The sequence below is a fragment of the Pseudopodoces humilis genome, chromosome 13, assembly GCF_049639895.1.
Source record: "Pseudopodoces humilis isolate 2021_Gansu_Grassland_sample_001 chromosome 13, ASM4963989v1, whole genome shotgun sequence".
Taxonomy (NCBI): Eukaryota; Metazoa; Chordata; class Aves; order Passeriformes; family Paridae; genus Pseudopodoces; species Pseudopodoces humilis.
Window position 1 is genome coordinate 5,327,354 of NC_142212.1, and position 19,149 is coordinate 5,346,502.

Consider the following 19,149-nt stretch of genomic DNA (forward strand, 5'->3'; position numbering starts at 1 on the left):
AAAGGACACAGATGCCCTGCCAGCTCCCCCAGTTCCCCTGGATCCCGTGAAAAACCCCAGCCCCCCAGCATCAGCAGGGTTGTGGAGCCTGGCATCAGGGCACATCCCAGGGCCAGGGCCACACTGGTGCTGGCTGTCCCACACGTGCTGGCTCGCACGTGGAAACCTCAGCTACAGCCTGAGTGTGCCTGAGATCTCACCCTGCTGCTCTGGGGCTGTCAGGGCTTGGAAGAGCGCATGGCAAGGGCTCTGTGATCCCGGGGGAATCGGTGGGAGGGACATCCTTCCAGGGGCCCTGCTCCCTGTGCCGTGGGAGCGCTGGAGCGAGTGAAAGCAGGATCGGGGGAGCGGCTCTCCTGCCCGAGCATCATCACCTCGTGCCCTCTGCGGCTGGGAGGGGAATCGAGCTTTTCGGAGGAGCCAATGGCAAATAAAATGAATAACAAAGCACCTTCTGGATGGCCGTTGTTAGTCACACTCACTCCTGATTAAAGATCATTAAACATGAAATTAGCTCGTTTGTGTTACGGGTCTCCCGGGGGTTCCTTTAATTAGGAAGTGCAGATGGCCGCGGACCCGGGGACGGCGATGCCGGGGAGGGGCAGGGCCGTGCGAGGGGCCGAGAGCGGCTCGGGAAGGGCAGCTGAAGAGAAATTAATTTATTTTCCCCCCTTTCTTGTTGTTGTAAACCCCACAGCATTTCACTACAAATCACAGATAATTAATAAGTGTGTTCCCGTAATGACTGGACTTTTTAATAGCAGAAATTGGAAGATGCTGCGTCAATTTTTTTTTTTTTTCACTTTCCCCTCCCGGTGCTGTTTTATCGCAATCATTAAAGAGTCGCAGAGCCCTTCTTTCTGCTCAGGAAGATGCTGGAATTGCCCTTTGCAATCTCAATCCTGGGGAGACATCGGCTGCCCAGCCTGCCAGGGTTCCCTGCTCTTGATGTCCCCAAGATCAGCTTCAGAGGCTTTCCCAGCTCTCGGGAAGCCGGGAGAAGCCACTACAAACCGTTCTGGGGGCAGTTCTGTGGCTAAGAGGGTAATCCTGGTGCGGGGTTAGTGCCTGCCGGTGGGGCCAGGATGATGGAACGCGTGATGCCGCCTGCCTGCAGAGCTGCTCGCCCCTGCTGGTCCCTTTCTTCAGCACGAGTCTGTGGCCAGGCTGGGACAGATGTCACGGTGCCACCGTGCCCGGCACAGGGCTGTGCCCAGGCTGGCTGCGGCACAGGCAGGAGCAGAGCAGGAGGAGACAGGACAGGGTTTTGGCTGTGTTTCTGCTCGGGGTCCAGCTCGCTTTCCTCGTTAGATAATAACAGCAGTAATCGCCCCACGGCGCTGCCCGTGCCGGAGAAGGCTGGCTGCTGATGGGGATTGACTGGCAGGCGTGTGAGCACCACGGCTGTGCTGCCGGTGTGCCCGCATCACGCTCGGTCCCGGCACGCTGGGAAGAGTCTCCGAGTGCCCTTTAATTACCCTTTCTACTGGTACACGGAACGCTGTTGTGACAGCATCGCTGCTCTCCCAATTGCCTCTTCAGGAATTTTATCAGCTGTCTCGCGTCTTGACACTCTGGGAAGAGGAATCCAAGCAGACCTTTCTGCTTAAATAGGCTCTAAATACCCCAAATTAACGACGTGCATTTCTCTGTGGAAGCAAGGACACTTTTCTCCCTGTTTCTGCAGTGCAGGGAGGGGGCCACGCTGCCTATACCTGACATTTCTGTGGTTCCTGATGGTTGCAACACCAAAGCACCCTGGCTGTGGGGACACAGTGGCACAGGCTCGCACCTGGCTGTGGTCACACCGGTGTCACTGTCACAGGGCTGCTGGCCCCGCAGTGCTGTGGCTCAGCCCAGCCATGGGTGGAGGGAAGCATGGCAGGCAATGGCCGGTCCTTGGATGGTGGATGTGGAGGATGTGAGGTGCTGAACATGTCTCAGGGACAGCATGGGCTGGGAAGATTTCAGTCCCCAGCAATGAGGTGGCTGCCAATAGCATGAGAGAGGTGCTGAGGGGACAAGTCACGGAGAGACTCCTTTCCCATCCCTGTCCTTGTCTGGCACTAACAGCTCTTCCCTTTCTCTGCAGGAGGAAGACATCGAGTACTACGACTCCAAGGCCGACACTGAATATGTAAGTACTGTCTCTGTGGCATCTCTGGCACGGCCACCACCCTGGCCTAGGGCTGAGCCACTCACCAGTCTGTCCCAGCACGGTACCAGGGGTCATGGCACGGCATTTGTCACTGCAGAATCTGTGTAACCAGTGGGCAGTGAGTGCCAGGTGTGCAGCCGTGTCCCCCCAGTTGAGCCATGGTGACATCTGTCCACGAGCACCGGGCCTGGCAGCAGGCAGGTGGGCAGGTCGCTCTGCTGCCTGCAAAAGTTTCTAAAATTAAAGCTGGCATCTGAAATTCAAATGAAGATCAAACCTTTAATTAGAGACTGAATCTAATTCTCTGCCCTACTCCGAGCATAGCCATCCTGTGATTTCTGGCAATCAGTGCTTTAACTACAGGCCCGTCAGCTCGATCTCCTGGTGCTCCCAAGAGAGCCGGCATTTGCCAGCTCCTCCCTCCCCGTGGTGACAGTGAGGATGACTTCACTCAGGTGCCGTGCCACGGGTGCAGGGAGCTCCACCAGCAATGCTTGCTGTCCTGGGGCACCCAGCTCTGTCCTGGGGCACCCAGCTCTATCCGGGGGCGCCCAGCTCTGCCCTGTGCTGAAGGATCCTTACAAAATAGGGGCTTGTCAGGTCAGTGATGCTCTTGGTGTGAGGCTGCTGAGCAGAGTCCTTGGAGCTGACCTGGAGCCCCAAGTGCAGCCTTGGGGACAGCCCCAGCCAATGCTGGCGCACCAGGACCGCTCCTTGTCCCCAACCAGACCTGGCAGCAGATGTACCATGGAGAGACAGTAGCACAGCAGGAGAGAACATGATGTTGGCAGCAAACCACTTGCAAACCGCGTGGCCTCATCCAAAAATAACCCTCAGGTGACCCCGAGAGCATTCAGATGGCCCTGTGCAAAAGGGAGGGGGGGATCTGGGCTTGATGGGGTCCCACCAATGTGGGTGACATGCCCTGCATTGTCTCTCTGCACTGACCTCTGTCTCTCCTCTCAACCCACCTGGGAGTCTGTGCCCCAGAGCAGAGCCAGGGACAGGCTGGAGTGGAGGATGGATGCCTTCAAAGCAGAGTTACTGACTGACTGCCAGCGCCACTGTTCCCAGGCGGTGACAGTAAGAGGGCTTCTTGGCAGGGGAAGGAGCCACGGGGAGTGGGATGGAGACTCAGGCAGATGCTGTGACTGAAGTGGAGGGCACTTGTTCTCCTGAGCAGCTCTCCCTGCCCACAGTCCCACTCATTTACAGCTGAGGATGCAGAGGATCTCTCCTGTCCTTCCCCAGCCTGGGGGGGAGCTACCAAAGGAGGGAGGAGAGGATCCTGCCATGGCTGCTCTGGAGAGGATGGAGCTAATGGGCTTAAAATACATTAAAGGGGATTTTGGATAGAAGTGAAGGAAAAACTGGCTGGGGGTTGAGGCAGGAGGAGACAGCCTGGGGAACAGAGCAACTCCCAGCACAGAGGATGAGGAGCAGGACTAATGTATCCATCAGGCTGTGCTGGGCTTTTGCTGTCACTGCTGAAGGGCAGGGGACAGAAGCTGGTTGTCCCCATGCCTGTGGTTCCCCCAAATGTCACACCCCACCATCCTGGTCACATTAGGCAGGATTAGGAAACAGGAGGCATCTCTGCCTCGGAGCTGTGCCCATGGAGCCCTCCCAGCACAGGGAACACTGGGGAGAGGCTGTGCCTGGTGACATGGCACAGTGTCCCTGGGGACTGCAGGAGCTGACATGTCGAGAAGGAACAGCCACATCAGCTTTAGTCCTGCTCTGGGGAGATCCCAAGCAAAATTGCAAAATTGGGGGTGTCCTATTGTTGATGTATGTGGGTTTGGCAGGGAGGACACTTCCCTACCTCTGCTGTTGCTTCCTTACCAGTGAAATCCCAGCAAATTTAGTTCTAACAAAAATAATTGGGGAAAAAAAGATGTTGCTGAAACAGAGGGAGATTATATCAGAAAGTCTGAATGGGACGCAATAGTGCTCTTTCCTTCCTTTCTTTATTTAGCTTCAATTTTTCTATTTAAATACAGGAGGTTGTAGCTGAGCCAGAGTTGGTGCTGATGGACAATGGCTGGGGCTTATTCATGAGCCTTACACCAGCTTTAGCTGCAGAGAGAAGGAAATGAGCTACCTGTTCATTTTGCCTGCACCTCAGCTCCACTATCCCCCCAAACAGACTTGGGATTTCCAAGTGGTTTTTAACAAATGGGAACATCAGAAAGTTTTCCCAGGGGTCCCCAAGGCTGTCAGAATGTTTGCAGAAGTGAAGTTTTCACCTTTTCCCGCTAGCAAGGGCAATGGGGTTTATGTGGGGAGAAGTGTTGAAATCAGCTGTCGCTCTGGATTGGGTGTCATAGGCAGAACAACACAGAAATAAAATCATTTTCCGTCTTTTGTGTTGTGTTTGTGGCAGGGGATGATGCTTGTCAAAGCTGAGCCTGGGATGTACTGTACTCAGGTGGAAAACAGCAGAGCTGTGTGAAGGTATCCTGGCCCCAAGGTCAGCCCTCCAGCACCCCCCAACCTGAGGAGGGCTGGGGAGGGCTGACAGCAAGGGGCTGATGGTGTCAGGCTCTGTGCCAGCCTCAGCCCCCTCTGGTGCAGGGGAGATGGGGCTGCCCACTCATTGCTCACCCCTCTCACTGCTCACCCTGCTCAGACACAGCAAGGAGGGGAAGGAGGGGGGGGAAAAAAGCCCCTAAATGTCAGCAGCAGCAGATGAAGGGTGTTGGAAAATTTAATCTTCCAACTTTCTCAACTAATGTGACATTTGGATTTCCTCACGATAAGCTATCAGCCCCAGAAGTTTCTTTCTTTTGCCTTTTTTCTTTTTTTTTTTTTCTATTTTTTAAACTTCTCTCCTCTGGCTGGTAATTTAAAAATAAATGGTCTAGAAAGATCTCTAAACAGTACCTTTGGCAAAGATTAAAAAAAGCAAAGGGGGATAGGGGAGCAGGCTGGTGGGAGAGGCTGATTGTTATTTATAACCTGGGCTGCTGTAAAAGCAGGAATGTGGCTGGAGAACACACCATGTCCCTCCTTGGCATTAAATTACTGCATTTCAGGAAAAACTGATATACTTAAGGATAAAGACCCTTCTGCACAGGCCTGGAGTTTCTCAGCCATGTGTTGGGGGCTGGCATTTGTATCCATTATTAGCAGAATCACAGTGTGTTGATATGAATATTTCTCTGGCCTTTCCAGTTTAGCATGGATGGGTGCCTCTGGGAGATTGAAAAGGCTGTGCTGGGATCTCGGTGTATTCTCCATCACGCGTGTGTGGGGCAGGCTGGGGGAGGCAGGGTTGCTGTGGCCGGATCAGCCCTGCGTTTGTCATCGGGACTGCCATTTAAGCAGCCATCATTAGCTGTGATGGCTGGTTCCCATGGTGATGAGCAATGAACAGGGGGGTTTGCATCTGCGGGAGCTGCCGGGGACCAGGCATCGCTGCTGCCAGGTCACATCCCCGGCTCCATCCGCAGCTCCAAACCCTGGGGACCACGACAGTCCTGGTGCCCAGGGACAGGCTGGCTGGGACGGAGGGCAGCCGCTTTCCCAGAGCGTGGCAGCCTCCAGTAGAGCTGCTGGGTGACGCTGCTGGTGCTCACTGGGTGTTGGAGCACCTCTGGGTTTTGTCCCCTGTCTGTCATTTTGGAAGACTGAAGAGAAAATGTGACTGACAGCCCAGCTGTGAAAGCAGTGGAGATGGCAAAAGCTCTCAGGGCGTGATGACTTCTTGCTGAAGCAGTAAATATGTATCATATTGATATATTGTGGTGGAGTCGATTCCTAATGGTGTGTAGAAAATAATATATTCAAACTGTAGCATCTATTTGTGTTACGTTGTACATACTGTAACAGATAAATAGATGTTTCCAAGTTCTTTTGATATGTAATGATGAGGAATGCTGCAAGATCTGGCTGGGGGCCTGACGAAATGCTCACAGTTAAACCGATGTAAATTCAGGAGAACTTGAATCATCTGCTTTGTTCTAATTTCAATTTAATGCAGAATTTCTTCCCTTGGCCTTCCCAAGGTGTCTCCTTGTATTCCAAATGCTGCCCTTCCTTCCTGGGCTGGTGACAGCTCCACCTGCCTTCATGTGGCTGGAAATCACCCCCTTTCAGGTGCCAAATTCAGCTTGGCTTAAACAGCAATAAGTCAGTTGAGGTTGGGGGATTTATGGCTGAAGGGCACACATAGCTTGGATAACATCAGCTCTTTCTGCAGGTCTGTTTGCCATATAGGTGTCAGTGATGCATGAAGTGCCCCACGTATAGATTGCTGTATATTTGTCCCTGAGATCTATACACGTGCCTCTTCACAGCTCCATGAATGAGAGCAGCCAGACAGCACCGAACCTGGCAGCATACAAATTAGCCCCTCAGAAGTGGGTGAGATCACGGAAAAATGATAAACAGAGGAGCAGTAATTATTTACAGTAGTTCCAGCTCCGATAAGTGGGGAATAGCCATGCCAGCGTGGGGGAAGGAGGGAGGGTTGGATTTTCCAGCTGCTGGTGGTGACAGGGGCAGCAGACGGGTTATGGCAGGGTGCCCTGCTGATCCGAGGTGGGGAGGGATGGGGAGCTGTCACCAGGAATTTGCTGGGCTGAGGAAAGAAAGGGTTTAGTGTCAAAGCAGAGTTTTTGGTGCTGCAGATGCCCTCAGGCCACGACTTTATCCCAAAGCCTGTTTTCAGCAGGCACCTCTGTATCGCTGTCTGGTGCTCAAAGCGGTTTGCAGGGATGAATACCGTGTGTGCTTTTCCCCAGAGAGCTGAGCTCCCCATGGACAGCAGCTCTGGGGCCAGATCCACTCTCCAGGTAGCCCATGGCCTGGCACGTGGCCGAAGTGCCGGCTCTGCTGCAGCATCGCGATTTTGCAGGGGCTCCAGCACTCGTTTTTTGCCTTTTCTCCAGATTTACATGAAATTGAGAGCATAATCCGGATTTTGATCCTGGAGACATGGCTCCGGGGAGTTTGGAACAGTCCCTGCCTGCTTCCTGCTTAGCTACTGAAGCTGTAATTGAGTTCAACATCTTTCTGGGCAGCTGGAGCCCCCGCAGCGGGGTCAGCTGGGCAGTGTGTTTACACTCACAGACCATCGGCTGGAATTAAACCCAAACCTCGCATATCAATCCTGTTACTCTCCCGAGCTGTGGCGAATGGTTTGGCCACCCCTCTCAATGTCATGGGAATGTCACCACCTTAGTGGCCGGCTGGAGGTGTTGCAGGGGAGGTGACATTTCTCCGTGTCATCTGTGAAGGGAAAACGGGGAGGGGGCCAGGATGGGTGTTACACAAGCTTCATCGTTTACTTCCTAAACATATAGTTTTTCTTTAAATATATGGCTTTTCCTGTGAGAAATTCAGGTCTTTGTTCCCTGGGTTTTGTCAAGGGGAGACTGGCCAGTTGGAGAGATGCTTGCAGCGGAGCACTGAGGACAGCAGGATGGGACCATCCCCTACCCCTTGTGTTCCCTGGTACTTTTCTGTGGACAGTGTGGGGATCCCTTCAGGTGTCTATTTCAGTTTGGGCTTGGCACTGTTGCCTGTCCCTGCCCCTCTTCAGCAGTGATGTAGCTCCAGGAGCACAAAGAGCAGGTGCTGCAGCATCCTCCTTTCCCTCCTTCCTACTCTGAGCATCTCCCTACTGCAAACAGACTTCCCCAGCTGGGCTAGTGGCAGGGATGGGCAGCTCAGAGCCAGCACCTTCTCCTGGGTTTCTTTGCTCCTGGTGAGGTGGCAGAGGTAATTTCTCCAGCTCTGTAGTGAGTCCATCCCTATTCTCGCTCTTCCCCACATGGCCCCATGCTTCAGCTCCCACCCTGTCCCTGTCTGCACCAGCTCAGCCCTGCCTGCCTTTCCAGAGGGATTTTGCCCTCAGTGCCATGCTGGCAGCAGGGCTGGGGAATGGAGAGGAGGGCTGGGAAGGTGAGGGAGTGTGTTCCAGCACCAGCAGTGGGGAATTCGCCGTTTCTCCACTATAATTAAATATTGTTTGCATTGCTTATTGACAGAGCGCTAAGCTGCACTCCGTTTTAATTTGCTCTTTGATAGTTGCCTTTTGCTGCTAATTGATTTTCAAGGCCTTTTTTTGATTTTTTTTTTTTCTATGTCTGATTTAATACCTGCTGTGCTACCAAAGCTGGAGAGACGGGGGGTAACTGGTGCTCGCCTTTGTGCCCACCCACTCCTGGCAGGCCAAATCCACGTGAGATTCAGCAGGGCTGGTCTCCCCCAGGACACATTTGGTGATGGGCTTCAGGTGGAGGTATTCCCAGCATCCATCCAGGGTTGGAGCCCTGGGTGACCCCATGTGCTCTGCTCCTTCCCCAGGATGATCCCGATGGAGAAGAGATCGAGAGGGAGAAATCCAACTCCTTGAAGCTGGAGTTCACTGATGATGACAACTTCAAGACCAAGGTTAACTATTCATACGCTGCCGTGCAGATCCCCACGGACATCTACAAAGGCTGTGAGTGCCCCTCCCCACCCTCTCCAATTCGTGCTGCCTGGCTGGCACCTCTCCTGCCTGGAGCACTACAGCCCCAGGGACTATCACCTCTGGGTGCCCCAGCTGGGTGTTGGTGCCAGGGCAGGCTAGCTCCCAGACAAGGCAGGCAGTGAAACAAGGCAGAGTCACCGTGTCAGGATCGAGGTGACAATGTGTCCTCCTCCCCAGGGACTCTCAAGAGCTCAGAACAGGAAAAAGAGGCAGATCTGGGATTAGGAGTTATTGGGGAAGGCATGGGGAGAAAAGGAGAGGTGATGATTATGGCACAGGGTAAAGCTCAGCTTTGCCCACATGGCTCTGATCCTCCTACAAAAGAGCCCAGCAAAGGTCGAGAAAGCTCAAAGCTGGCACCAGATACGTTCAGAGGGATGGAGCAGCTCTGTGCAGGACCAACTACAGAGGCAGCACGGAGAAAGAGTGAGACACGGCCGGGCAGGGGCAGAGGGTGGAGCAGGGATGCTGCCTGTCTACAGCCCTCTTGCGGCTGAGGTCATGAAAAGGGAGAAAAAGCAGCCGCAGTCCCGCAGGAAGGCAGCCAAAGGTGACTAGGGGACAGCGTGATGCCACCCCATAGCTGATTAAACCCCTGCTGGACATGCAGGGGGGGTCAGCCCTGTGGCTGCCGGAGGGCACAGGCTGCTCCAGAGGCGGGGATGGGGCTGGTGGGCCAGCCCAGGAGCGGGAAGGGATGGATGGAGGGGCGGATGGGACAGGATGTGCCACACCAGCTTCAGTCCCACGGAGCAGTGTGACGGTCCCTGAGCTGTCAGAGCTCTCCGGTACCTCGCCCTGCTGCGGTGGCACATGGTGACAGTCGGTCTCCAATTCCCTCTAGTGGCTGCTCGGCTGCGAGCTGGGACCGCTCCCAGCTGGAGGGCATCCTGCGCCCAGCCCCAGCCCCTGCTGTCACAGCTGTCCCCAGCGGCTCCACACCACCCAGAGCACCACTGTCCCCACTCTGTTTCAGTGGCACTTGCTGAGGTCTCCTGGGTCTCCTGGCTGGTGATGGGGCCGAGCTCACGTTCCTGCCCCGAGCGGAGCGCACGGCTCGTTCCGGGCACGGCTGTGCTCGGAGCCGCATCGCTGCAGTCATTTCACCGCCGAGACAGCGGTGGATTAGGAATTTGCAATTAGTTTCATTACCCAGCTAGCGCAGGGCAGGCAGCTAATGAAGCGCATCATGCGAGCCGGGTGGGCTGCGCAGGGTGAAATATCCGTTCCTCCTCAGCCCTGCTCGGCAGCCGATGGCACGGCTGGAGCCTCGCCACGGCCGCACGAATCCCCCCACTCAGCCCTGCGCCCAGAGCAAGCTGGAATTAACGCGCTGCAGGAGCTCCCAGCCGCTAAGAGACATGCTGGACAGGGGATGTGGCAGCGAGGGGTGACAGGGCAGGGGGCTGTCAATGCCCCTTACGGCCAGGGAAAGGGGCTGCGGCTACCGGCACGGAGTGTGTGGGCACAGGGATCGGGCCGTGTCCGGCCACGCCAGGGTGCTCCAGAAATCCGGGCTGCAGGGAAGGGTCTACAGCTCCTGCTCCACAGAGAGTGCTTTGGGGTGAGGGCACTCGGCCACCCTGTGCTGCTGGGGACAGCAGTGTGCGTGGCGAGTCCCCGCACGCTGGGGTGGGAGCGTGTCCCGCTGGGACCGGCGGAGAGGCTCTATCGCTGCCTGGCACGCTAATTAAACCCTGCGGTGACGCCCGCCGCCGTCACCCCTCGCTACACACACAAATTACATCCTATATGTGTTTTATTTACTGTGACATTTTTAATTAAATATGCAATCGCTCTCGGGCAGGGCGGGGCTGGGCTTACTGTGATGGGGACAGGGACCAGATGGGGACAGGGATGTCACCAGTGGGGCTGGTAGCTCTGGCCTCGACTGAGAGGAACAGGAGCCATCCCAACCATGGACACAGCTCCATCACTCCGCACATGGTGATAGTGTAGGATCTGTATTTGTTCACAGGGATGACATGGGGGCTGCATTCACACTCAGAGATAATTTAAGGGCTGTGTTTGGGCGCAGGGACAACGTGAGTTGCATTCAGTACAAGCAGCTGGTGTGGCTGATGGGCCCCGAGGGTTTGGGTGTGTAGGTGCTGCCAAGGGAGATCATGGATGTGTCAGGGCCCAGCCCGATGCCCAGCTGAGGCTGGCAGCACTGCCCAGAGCTGCTCCAGGCAGGCAGCAGCCTGGCAGCCAGCTCATAGCCACTTCTCCTGGGGAAAACCACATCCTGTGTCAGAGCCAAGCAAGAAATCATCCTAAGTGCAGATAACAGCACTGTGTGTGGGCACAGCACTGAGGAATGGCTGGGGAGATATGGATAAAGTAAATTATGGTTTGAAGGCATGGCTGCCGGAGGGAAGGACAATTCTTCAGCAGTCATGCTGGGATAGAGGGTTCCAGGATTCATCCTGGGTGAAACCTACCCACATCCTGCCAGTGCCTTGGGACCACAGTGAAGACTTGAACAGGTGATGACGGTGTTTCCAGAAGGGACACGTGTGGGAGGAAGGCTTAGGAGAGCTAAATATACTCCTCAAATGCACACTGGCCCCCCTGCAGCACCACGTTGGGTTGTTTTTCCCAACGCCAAAGAAATGGGGTGCTCCTGAGATTTCTTGCACCCCAAAAAAGACTGAGGGTCCCCCAGGAGGAATCAGTGCCTGGTCTCAAGGTGCTGCTGGCTCTTTGTTCCTGCACTGGCAGCCACCACTGACTCCTCCATGCTGCAGTCCTGGAGCAGCCCAGCACCAGTGGGCATTGTGGGATCCCTCTGTGAGCACAGGGAGGTGCCATCCCAGCCCTCTGCCAGCTGGCCAGCTCCATACCTGCCACACCACGCTGGGCCCCCCTCGCTCTGCCAGCCTGTCCTTGATTAATCACAGGCTGGGCTGCCAGCAGCTTATCTTTTGCTTTAATAGCTGAATAATTTAAAACTGCTATTTGCTGGCATCTTAATTGCTTTTGTGTCAGGTGCAGGGCCAGTGGGAATGCAGAGTGGGCCTGAGAGGCTCCACGTGGCCTGTGGGGACACAAGCCTTGGGTTTCCCAGCTGGTGGCTGTCCCCAGGGAGTGAGGCTTGCACGGGGAGTTTTGCTGGGAAGGAGATGAGATGGGACGCCAGCTGTCCCCAGTGATGGCTGTGTCTGCCCCAGAGCAGATGGGGACAGTGAGCACTCTGGGGAGCTCTGAAGCATGGCTCATTTCTCTAGGGACAAGGGACAGCAGGGTGGTGATGGATCTCTGTGGAAGTGAGGGGGTCAAGGGGATGTAGGAGAAGCTGGAAAGCCCCTATGGGCTTCTTCTTGGGAAAGGGCAGAGGGGACACACCTCTCCCTCCCTGCCATCGTTTTGGGGACACCGCAGTCCCCATCACCCCTCAGCCCCAGTTCCACTGCTCCCTCCACCCACCCCTGTGTCCGTGTCCTGCAGCCACTGTCATCCTCAACGAGCTGAACTGGACACAGGCACTGGAGGATGTGTTCATCGAGAACCGGAAGGAGGATCCCTCCCTGCTCTGGCAGGTCTTCGGCAGCGCCACCGGCGTCACCCGCTACTACCCCGGTGCGTGGCAGGTTGTGGCACAGAGGGGCTGTGACCAAGGACAAGTGTGACACATGTAACTGTACTGTGCCAGAACCCACTGCTGTGAGCTCCCCACCTGAGCCTGCTGCTTCCTCAGCCCTGGGCATCTCTCTGCCCTGCCCCCGTGTCCCCCACCCCAGGACAGCCTTGCTCACTACCTGCCTTCTCCCCACAGCCACCCCATGGAGAGCCCCCAATAAGATCGACCTCTATGACGTGCGCCGGCGGCCCTGGTAAGGGGGTGCTGGGTGGGGAGGAGAGTCCTGGCTGGGAACAATCAGCTCCCTCCCCTTTTCATTTCATTGTGGCACTGCCAAAGGGACACCGTAACACGGGCAGGGGCACCTGAGCTGCAGAACTTGGCTCTTCTTCCTTCTCCCTGGGAAAGCAGAGCAGGATGGAGAGATAAATCCTTGGGTGCAGATGAAAGTGTGGAGGGAACCCTGTGCCCCCTCACCATAGCCATGGCTGCTGGCACTCTGTCCTGGCCAGCATTTCCATCCAAATGAGATAACAACTAGCTTGGAAACCATGAGCTGGGAGGATGGGGAGAGAAATAGGCAGGCAGCACCAGGCTGTGGCTCAGTGATAGCTGAGCAGCCATTTAGCCCACACCAAGTGAGGTGGGATTGAATGGGCTCCCCTTAGCTCAGCTGGAGGTGCTGCTGTGGCAGTGGTGGTTATCAGCTGGAGCTGGGGGAGTGACAGCCCCATCCTGCCCACATTTGCTGCCTAAAACTGCAGTCATGGAGAGGAGAGTGGGCACAGGCCTCTGGCACCTGTTCAGGGAGCCCTGTATCCCAAAGGATCATCCCCCTGCCCACATCAGGAGCTGTCCCTTCTCCTTGTCAGAAAATTAATGGCCCTGCTACTATGGTTAATTGTCTTTGATTACTCCACATTAATTATTAACTGTTCCCTGCTGGGGTGTGTGTGCAGGTTATTGCAGAGCAGGGACTGGAAGGCTATTTTGGGATAGGGGCTGCTGATGTGTATGGGGGCTACTGAGCCCAGCTAGCCCAGCTCTCTGCCCACTAGCCAGGGTGGCAACCTGTCTGTCCACCCAGCCATGGAGGAGAGCAGCACCCTTCATGCTGGGGGACAGCACACCTGGGGGAACCCCCTTTGGGGCCTTCTCCTGCTCTCAGGCTGGGGTCCATGCAGGACACAGCCTGAGCTGCTGCAGGGCCACCATCCTGGCCACAGCCACGGCACCACTCGCCCGCCTTCCCCTCCCCTGATGAATGGCCCCATTAGCCACAGCCGTCTCCTGCCGAGCCCAGAGTATTCATCTGAGCCGGGCAGCCAGAGATGGATGTGCTGCCACAACCCATTATGGGCAGCATCTTAGCTGGGCTCCGTGCTGCACCAGCAGCCCAGCCCCAGGAGCAGGGCAGGCTCCAGGAGCTGCTCTCCTGCCGGCAGGATGGACAGCTGCCTGTCCTGCACTCCAGCACTAGAGGAAGGTGCTGGGGGATGCTGCACCCTTGTCAGGAGGGCCCGGTGTGCCAGCATCCTGCATCCCACCCGGGTAATCACTTGTAATTAGGGAACATCAGGCCCTGGGATTGACAATCGGAGCATGCCCCTTCCCCAGTAGTGGTGAGTAATTGATACTAATAACACACTAATTAATTCACACAAGGCCTGATCCTCATCGAGCCAATAATGAGGTTCCCTTGGCCTTCAGCCAGGGCAGGATCAGGCCTCAATCAATGGGATGGTGAGGTGGGGCTGTGCCTGGCTATGTCTGCAATGGGATGGGTGCTAAGCACTGTGCCACCCCCTCCCACACAGGATGACACAGCAGGGCTGGGAATAGGACTGGCTGCTTCAAGGGGTGAGGAAGGGTTCCCTAATTGTTTTCGGTGGGGAAGATTTACGTAGTGTTATTATTTTTCCTCCTCGTAGCTAAAAATAACCTAATCAGCCTGGCCTTTGAAGCTACCAGGGGGGTAAATAGCATCTTAATATGGATGTGTGTGTCAGCATAATCAGCACGCAGGAAAGGGCCTGTGATGATGGAAGAGTTTAGCATTTAGAGCTCATTAGGCTGACACGGTGCAGAGCGGCAGTCGCTGTGCCGTCTGCTGGCCGTCTGCTGTGCTGTGCCACGGGAGCCACGTCCTCACCTCCACCTGCCCACAGCCACCTCATCCCTGCTCCTTGCCATGGGGTCAGCACAGCCCTGGGTGCCCAGGGCTCCCAGCACAGTTCCCCAGTCCCTGTGCCCTGGCAGGGCTTCACTCTTGGACTGCACCCAGCAGTCAGGGTCCCCCCTGAAATGAGTCAACCCTGCTGACCCCACTCTGTACCCCACAGGTACATCCAAGGTGCCTCCTCCCCAAAGGACATGGTCATCATTGTGGACGTGTGAGTACACGGTGGGGGCCATGGCTGGCCTTAGGCCAGGATGGTGACACAGCTCACCAAGGTGCCGCTGTCCCACCAGTGGCTGCAGGGAAGCTGTGTGGAACAGCAGAGCCCTGTGCTCCCTCGCTACCAAGCCCCCAGCACCCCTGTCTCCTGCAGGAGTGGCAGTGTGAGCGGCCTCACCCTCAAGCTGATGAAGACCTCGGTCTATGAGATGCTGGACACCCTCTCAGATGATGACTATGTCAATGTGGCCTCGGTGAGTGCCAAGGGGCAAGCAAAAGGGCTGTGTCCCCAGGCACCTCCCAGCTCCCCAGCACAGGAACCCTTTCCATGGCTATGTCACCAGCTCGTGACCTCACACAGCACGGTGGCCATGCCACAGCATCTGTGGGGTGCTGGGGGCCCCACCCCTGCCAGCCCTCCCCTGTCTGGCCACCAGCAAGCCAGCACTAATTAAGGTGTCTGGCCTGGCTCTGTTAGCTGGATCGCTGCTCCCCTAATGAATGGGCCCCATTGCCAGTAAATGAAGCCGTAATTGAGAGGCAGCACCTGCTCCTGATGACGGCACAGAACAGCACAGCACGGCTGCTTGCACAAGCTGGGGTCCTGCACAAGTGAGGGTGCAGGTGAACCCTTCACTGCCAGCACCCAGTGGCAGCACCTACACCACGCAGTCACTGCTGGATTTGTCCCAAGCCAAGCTTCAGCCTCAGCATCAGCCCTCCCTGGGATGTGGGACACATTTGGGTCACCTGCTGCCCATGAGAGATGAGTGTGATGAGTGTGATGTGGTGTCTGCCCTGTCCCCTTTCACTGATCCACTCCCTCCATTTCACCTCCCAGTTCAATGAAAAGGCAAAGCCGGTGTCGTGCTTCAAGCACCTGGTGCAGGCCAACATCCGGAACAAGAAGGTGTTCAAGGAGGACGTGCAGGGGATGGTGGCCAAGGGCACAACAGACTACAAGGCTGGCTTTGAGTACGCCTTCGACCAGCTGCAGAATGTGAGCTGGGGGCTGGGCTGGGGGCAGGGTGCACCTGTGGGTGCTGGGGACAGCTCCGAGCATGTGGCTGCTGCCCTGTGCTGAGGGCTCCTTGTGCTCCTTCTCAAGGAGGGGGAGACATCCCACCTCCAGGCATGCTGCAGCCAAGGTTTGCTGATGCTGCTCCCCTCTGGGTTATTAAAAGTTAGCAGGACTGGGTAGAGGGGCCAGACCCAACCAGACAGTGTGCCAGAGGCGAAATAAAGATGAATGGTGCTATTAGGTGCTGAGTGGCATTAGCCACAACTTCATTCCCCAGCTGTCAGTGTCCCTCCTGCCCATTCACCCTGGTCACCCTTGTCCCAGAGAAGTGGGTTGGGAAAAGAGATGGGGTGGGGCCAGCCCTCCTGGCTGCATCCAGCCACGTGCCCAGCACTGCTGGCTCCAGGTGTGGCCTCAGGTGCTGTGTCTGCCCCACAGTCCAACATCACACGTGCCAACTGCAACAAGATGATCATGATGTTCACGGACGGCGGTGAGGACCGAGTGCAAGATGTCTTTGAGAAGTACAACTGGCCCAATAAGACGGTGAGAGGCTGTGGGTCTCTGCTGGGCTGGGGCTGCTCACCACGGAGGAAAATGGCTGCTCCAGCTCCACTGCTGGTTTCTGCTCCATTTGCCTCCTCAGCATCCTCCTTCCCCAGCAGCCTGCTCCTGCATGGAGCCACTGCTCTGCTAATGGGTTTGTAGCTGGCTCCCACCTTCCTGTGAAGGAGGTGTGGGACCAGGCACACTGTGGGGTGCTGGGGAGGGAATGGGGCTGGTGCACTCCCTGAATGCTGGTCCTGAGGAGAGCACATCCCAAGCATGGGGACAGGGCTGCTAGCAAGCACTTGTCCCAGACCAAGGACCACTGAGGTAGGTAGCTTGAGCCAACACAGTGATGCTGGAGGCAGAACTGGATGGGGCCAGGCAAAGGGACAGGGGCTCCCTTGCTGCCAGCACAGCCAGCACTTGCAGGAGTCTTCTGCCCACTTGCACTCACTCTGTGGGCCATGGCAGGCAATGCCACACTGTCCCCGGGGAGGCTGTCATCAGCTGGGAGCACTGGGTGTGGAAAACAAGGGTGCCCAGTGGATGGCCCTCAGTGCACGCTCTGCCACAGGTGCGGGTCTTCACCTTCTCGGTGGGGCAGCACAACTACGACGTGACCCCGCTGCAGTGGATGGCCTGCGCCAACAAAGGTGAGTGGGGCTGGCACCCAGCAGGCATGGTGCTCACCCCTCCAGTGCCACTACCAGCAAAGCACTGGCTGCAGCCCTGGAGGGATGGGCAGCAGGACAGCCAGACTGCTGGACAGCTGGATCTCCAGCTGCCTTTCTCTTTCTTTTCCAAGGTTACTACTTCGAAATCCCCTCCATCGGCGCCATCCGCATCAACACACAGGTACAGCCGGGAGCCAGGCAGGCAGAGCCCTCGTGGGCTGCCCTGCCCAGGGCCGAGTTCAGGCAGCCCCAGCCCCACTGGGGAGAGCCCACAGGCTGGCAGTGAGTGTGGCAGCAAGCTGGAGAGCCGAGCTGAGCCCTCAGCCAGGCCCTGTGCTATTGAAATAAGTAATTCATCTTCTGCAGCTCCCCACGGACCTGCTGCCTTTTGAGTGACTAATTATGAAACATCAGGTGTTAATCAGCACAGAGCAGAGCTGAGAGTAGGCAGGGAGTGAGCATGGGCAGGGCCAAGCCCCACAGAGGCGGTCTCTGCCCCACACCTCTTCTCACTGCCTCTTTTCTGCCCCTTTTCTTTATGGGATGTACACAAGATGCCATGAGGACAGGTGATAAAGGGTCCCAGAGCTCCCCTCAGGGCAGGGCTGGCATTGTGGCACGGGGACTGCCTCCTTGCCCAGAGATCTTCCTTGGCAAGATGAGACAGGAAAAGGGAAACCTGTCCCAGGAGAAGATGGCAGCCAGAGACTGTAGTGACATTGTCCAGGGATGATGGAGCAGCCCTAGCCCCGGGAATGGCTGGGGGGCTCTGGCTGGTGCTGCCTGGGGAGCCCCTGCCCTGCCTGTGCATGGCCAGTGGTGAGCAGAACCCTGTTTGCATCTTAGTGGGCCTGTCGGGGTCCCAGCTGGAGCCAGTCCCCCCAGGTTTGGTGCCTGCCAAGCCTCCCCAGCTCAGCCTGCAGATGGGGCCCTCAGCCCCTTAATAATCCTGGGGTGTGCTTAGGGACAAGGGTGTCACCAGGCTGGAGCAAGGAGACATCTGGCTCCTACATTGTCCTTTCCCATGTCGTGTGTCCCTTCAGGAGTACCTGGATGTGCTGGGCAGACCCATGGTTCTGGCTGGGAACCGAGCCAAGCAGGTTCAGTGGACCAATGTCTACCAGGATGCCCTGGTAAGGACACCCCAGCTCTGGGGTGCAGGGAGGGACCCCCAACCCCAGGGTCCCACACAGCCCCAGGTGCAGGTGGGGGCTCCCTGCAGCCCCAAGGCGTATGTGGGTGGGGACTCCAGCCCCGGGGTCTTGCACAGGCCCAGAGTGCACCTGGGGACACTGACCCCGGAGTCCCACAGAACTCCAGGGTGCAGGTGATGGGGACACTGGCCCCAGGGTCCTGCACAGGACATGCACCATCTCCCTCGTTAGGGGAGTAACCCCCCTCTGCTGGCCACCCCCAGCCCTGGGTTCTGGGGCCAGTGAGGGGCCATGGCATATAATTCTGTGTTTGTGCAGGGGCTGGGCCTGGTGGTGACAGGAACGCTGCCAGTGTTCAACCTGACGGAGGACAGCAGTGACAGGAAGGTAGGAGACTGCTGCCCCTGCCCTGGCTGCACTGGGAGCCCTGGTGTGGGGCCACTGTGGGGTGGGGAAGGTGCCCTGGCTGCAGGGGGCACACTGGTACCCCTGGGGGGCTGCCTGCTCTGCACCACTGCCCTGCAGTGACACCAGGGGTGACTGCCATCCCCAGGACCCAAAATTACCTTGGCTAGCTCTCACAGTTCAATGGGGACAGCTAACAGCTGCAAGTCCCTGGGGGTGCAGGGTCCCATGGGGCTGGTACATCTCACCCTGTGCCCCTGCAGTATCCAAATCTGATCCACACATCCCTAAAGGGAGAAGAGGTCCATCCTGCTGTTTCCCTGTCCCCAGGCTGATGGTGGCAGGTGACAGCCCTGCTCCCATCCACGTCCCTCCCTGCATTTCCTTCCAGAACCAGCTCATCCTGGGCGTGATGGGGATCGATGTGGCTCTCAATGACATCAAGAGGCTGACGCCGCGTTACAACGTGCGTGGGGGCCCCATTCCCTCTGTCCCTGCCCTGCACTGCCTGATGCTGGTGTGGAACCCCTCTGGTGGGAGCCCCAAGCTGTGCCCCAGCACTCCAAAGCACCTCCAGCAGCACTGGCACCTAGCAGGAGCTATAGGTGCAGGCAGGGACTGGGACAGGCAGGAGAGCAGGGAGCAAAGCTGCTTAACGCTCCAGGACCCAGAGCAGAGCCAAAACCCTTGTAGGGTCAGCAGGAAATAAACTTTATAGGCCTG

The 19,149-nt window shown here is 56.8% G+C and overlaps 1 protein-coding gene across 2 annotated transcripts in view; it reads left to right on the forward strand.

Annotated features, from left to right (window-relative positions):
* Nucleotides 1-19,149, forward strand: part of CACNA2D2 (calcium voltage-gated channel auxiliary subunit alpha2delta 2) — a 209,029-nt gene that overhangs the window by 176,898 nt on the left and 12,982 nt on the right. For both annotated transcript variants that reach the window (XM_088061671.1, XM_005522184.3), the window contains exons 5-17: nt 2,093-2,137; nt 8,474-8,612; nt 12,093-12,224; nt 12,421-12,478; nt 14,568-14,618; nt 14,778-14,877; nt 15,465-15,623; nt 16,083-16,190; nt 16,768-16,846; nt 16,999-17,048; nt 17,911-18,000; nt 18,340-18,408; nt 18,818-18,892. In XM_088061671.1, the coding sequence (XP_087917797.1) occupies nt 2,093-2,137; nt 8,474-8,612; nt 12,093-12,224; nt 12,421-12,478; nt 14,568-14,618; nt 14,778-14,877; nt 15,465-15,623; nt 16,083-16,190; nt 16,768-16,846; nt 16,999-17,048; nt 17,911-18,000; nt 18,340-18,408; nt 18,818-18,892 (1,155 nt within the window). The remainder of the gene's footprint in view (nt 1-2,092; nt 2,138-8,473; nt 8,613-12,092; nt 12,225-12,420; nt 12,479-14,567; nt 14,619-14,777; nt 14,878-15,464; nt 15,624-16,082; nt 16,191-16,767; nt 16,847-16,998; nt 17,049-17,910; nt 18,001-18,339; nt 18,409-18,817; nt 18,893-19,149) is intronic.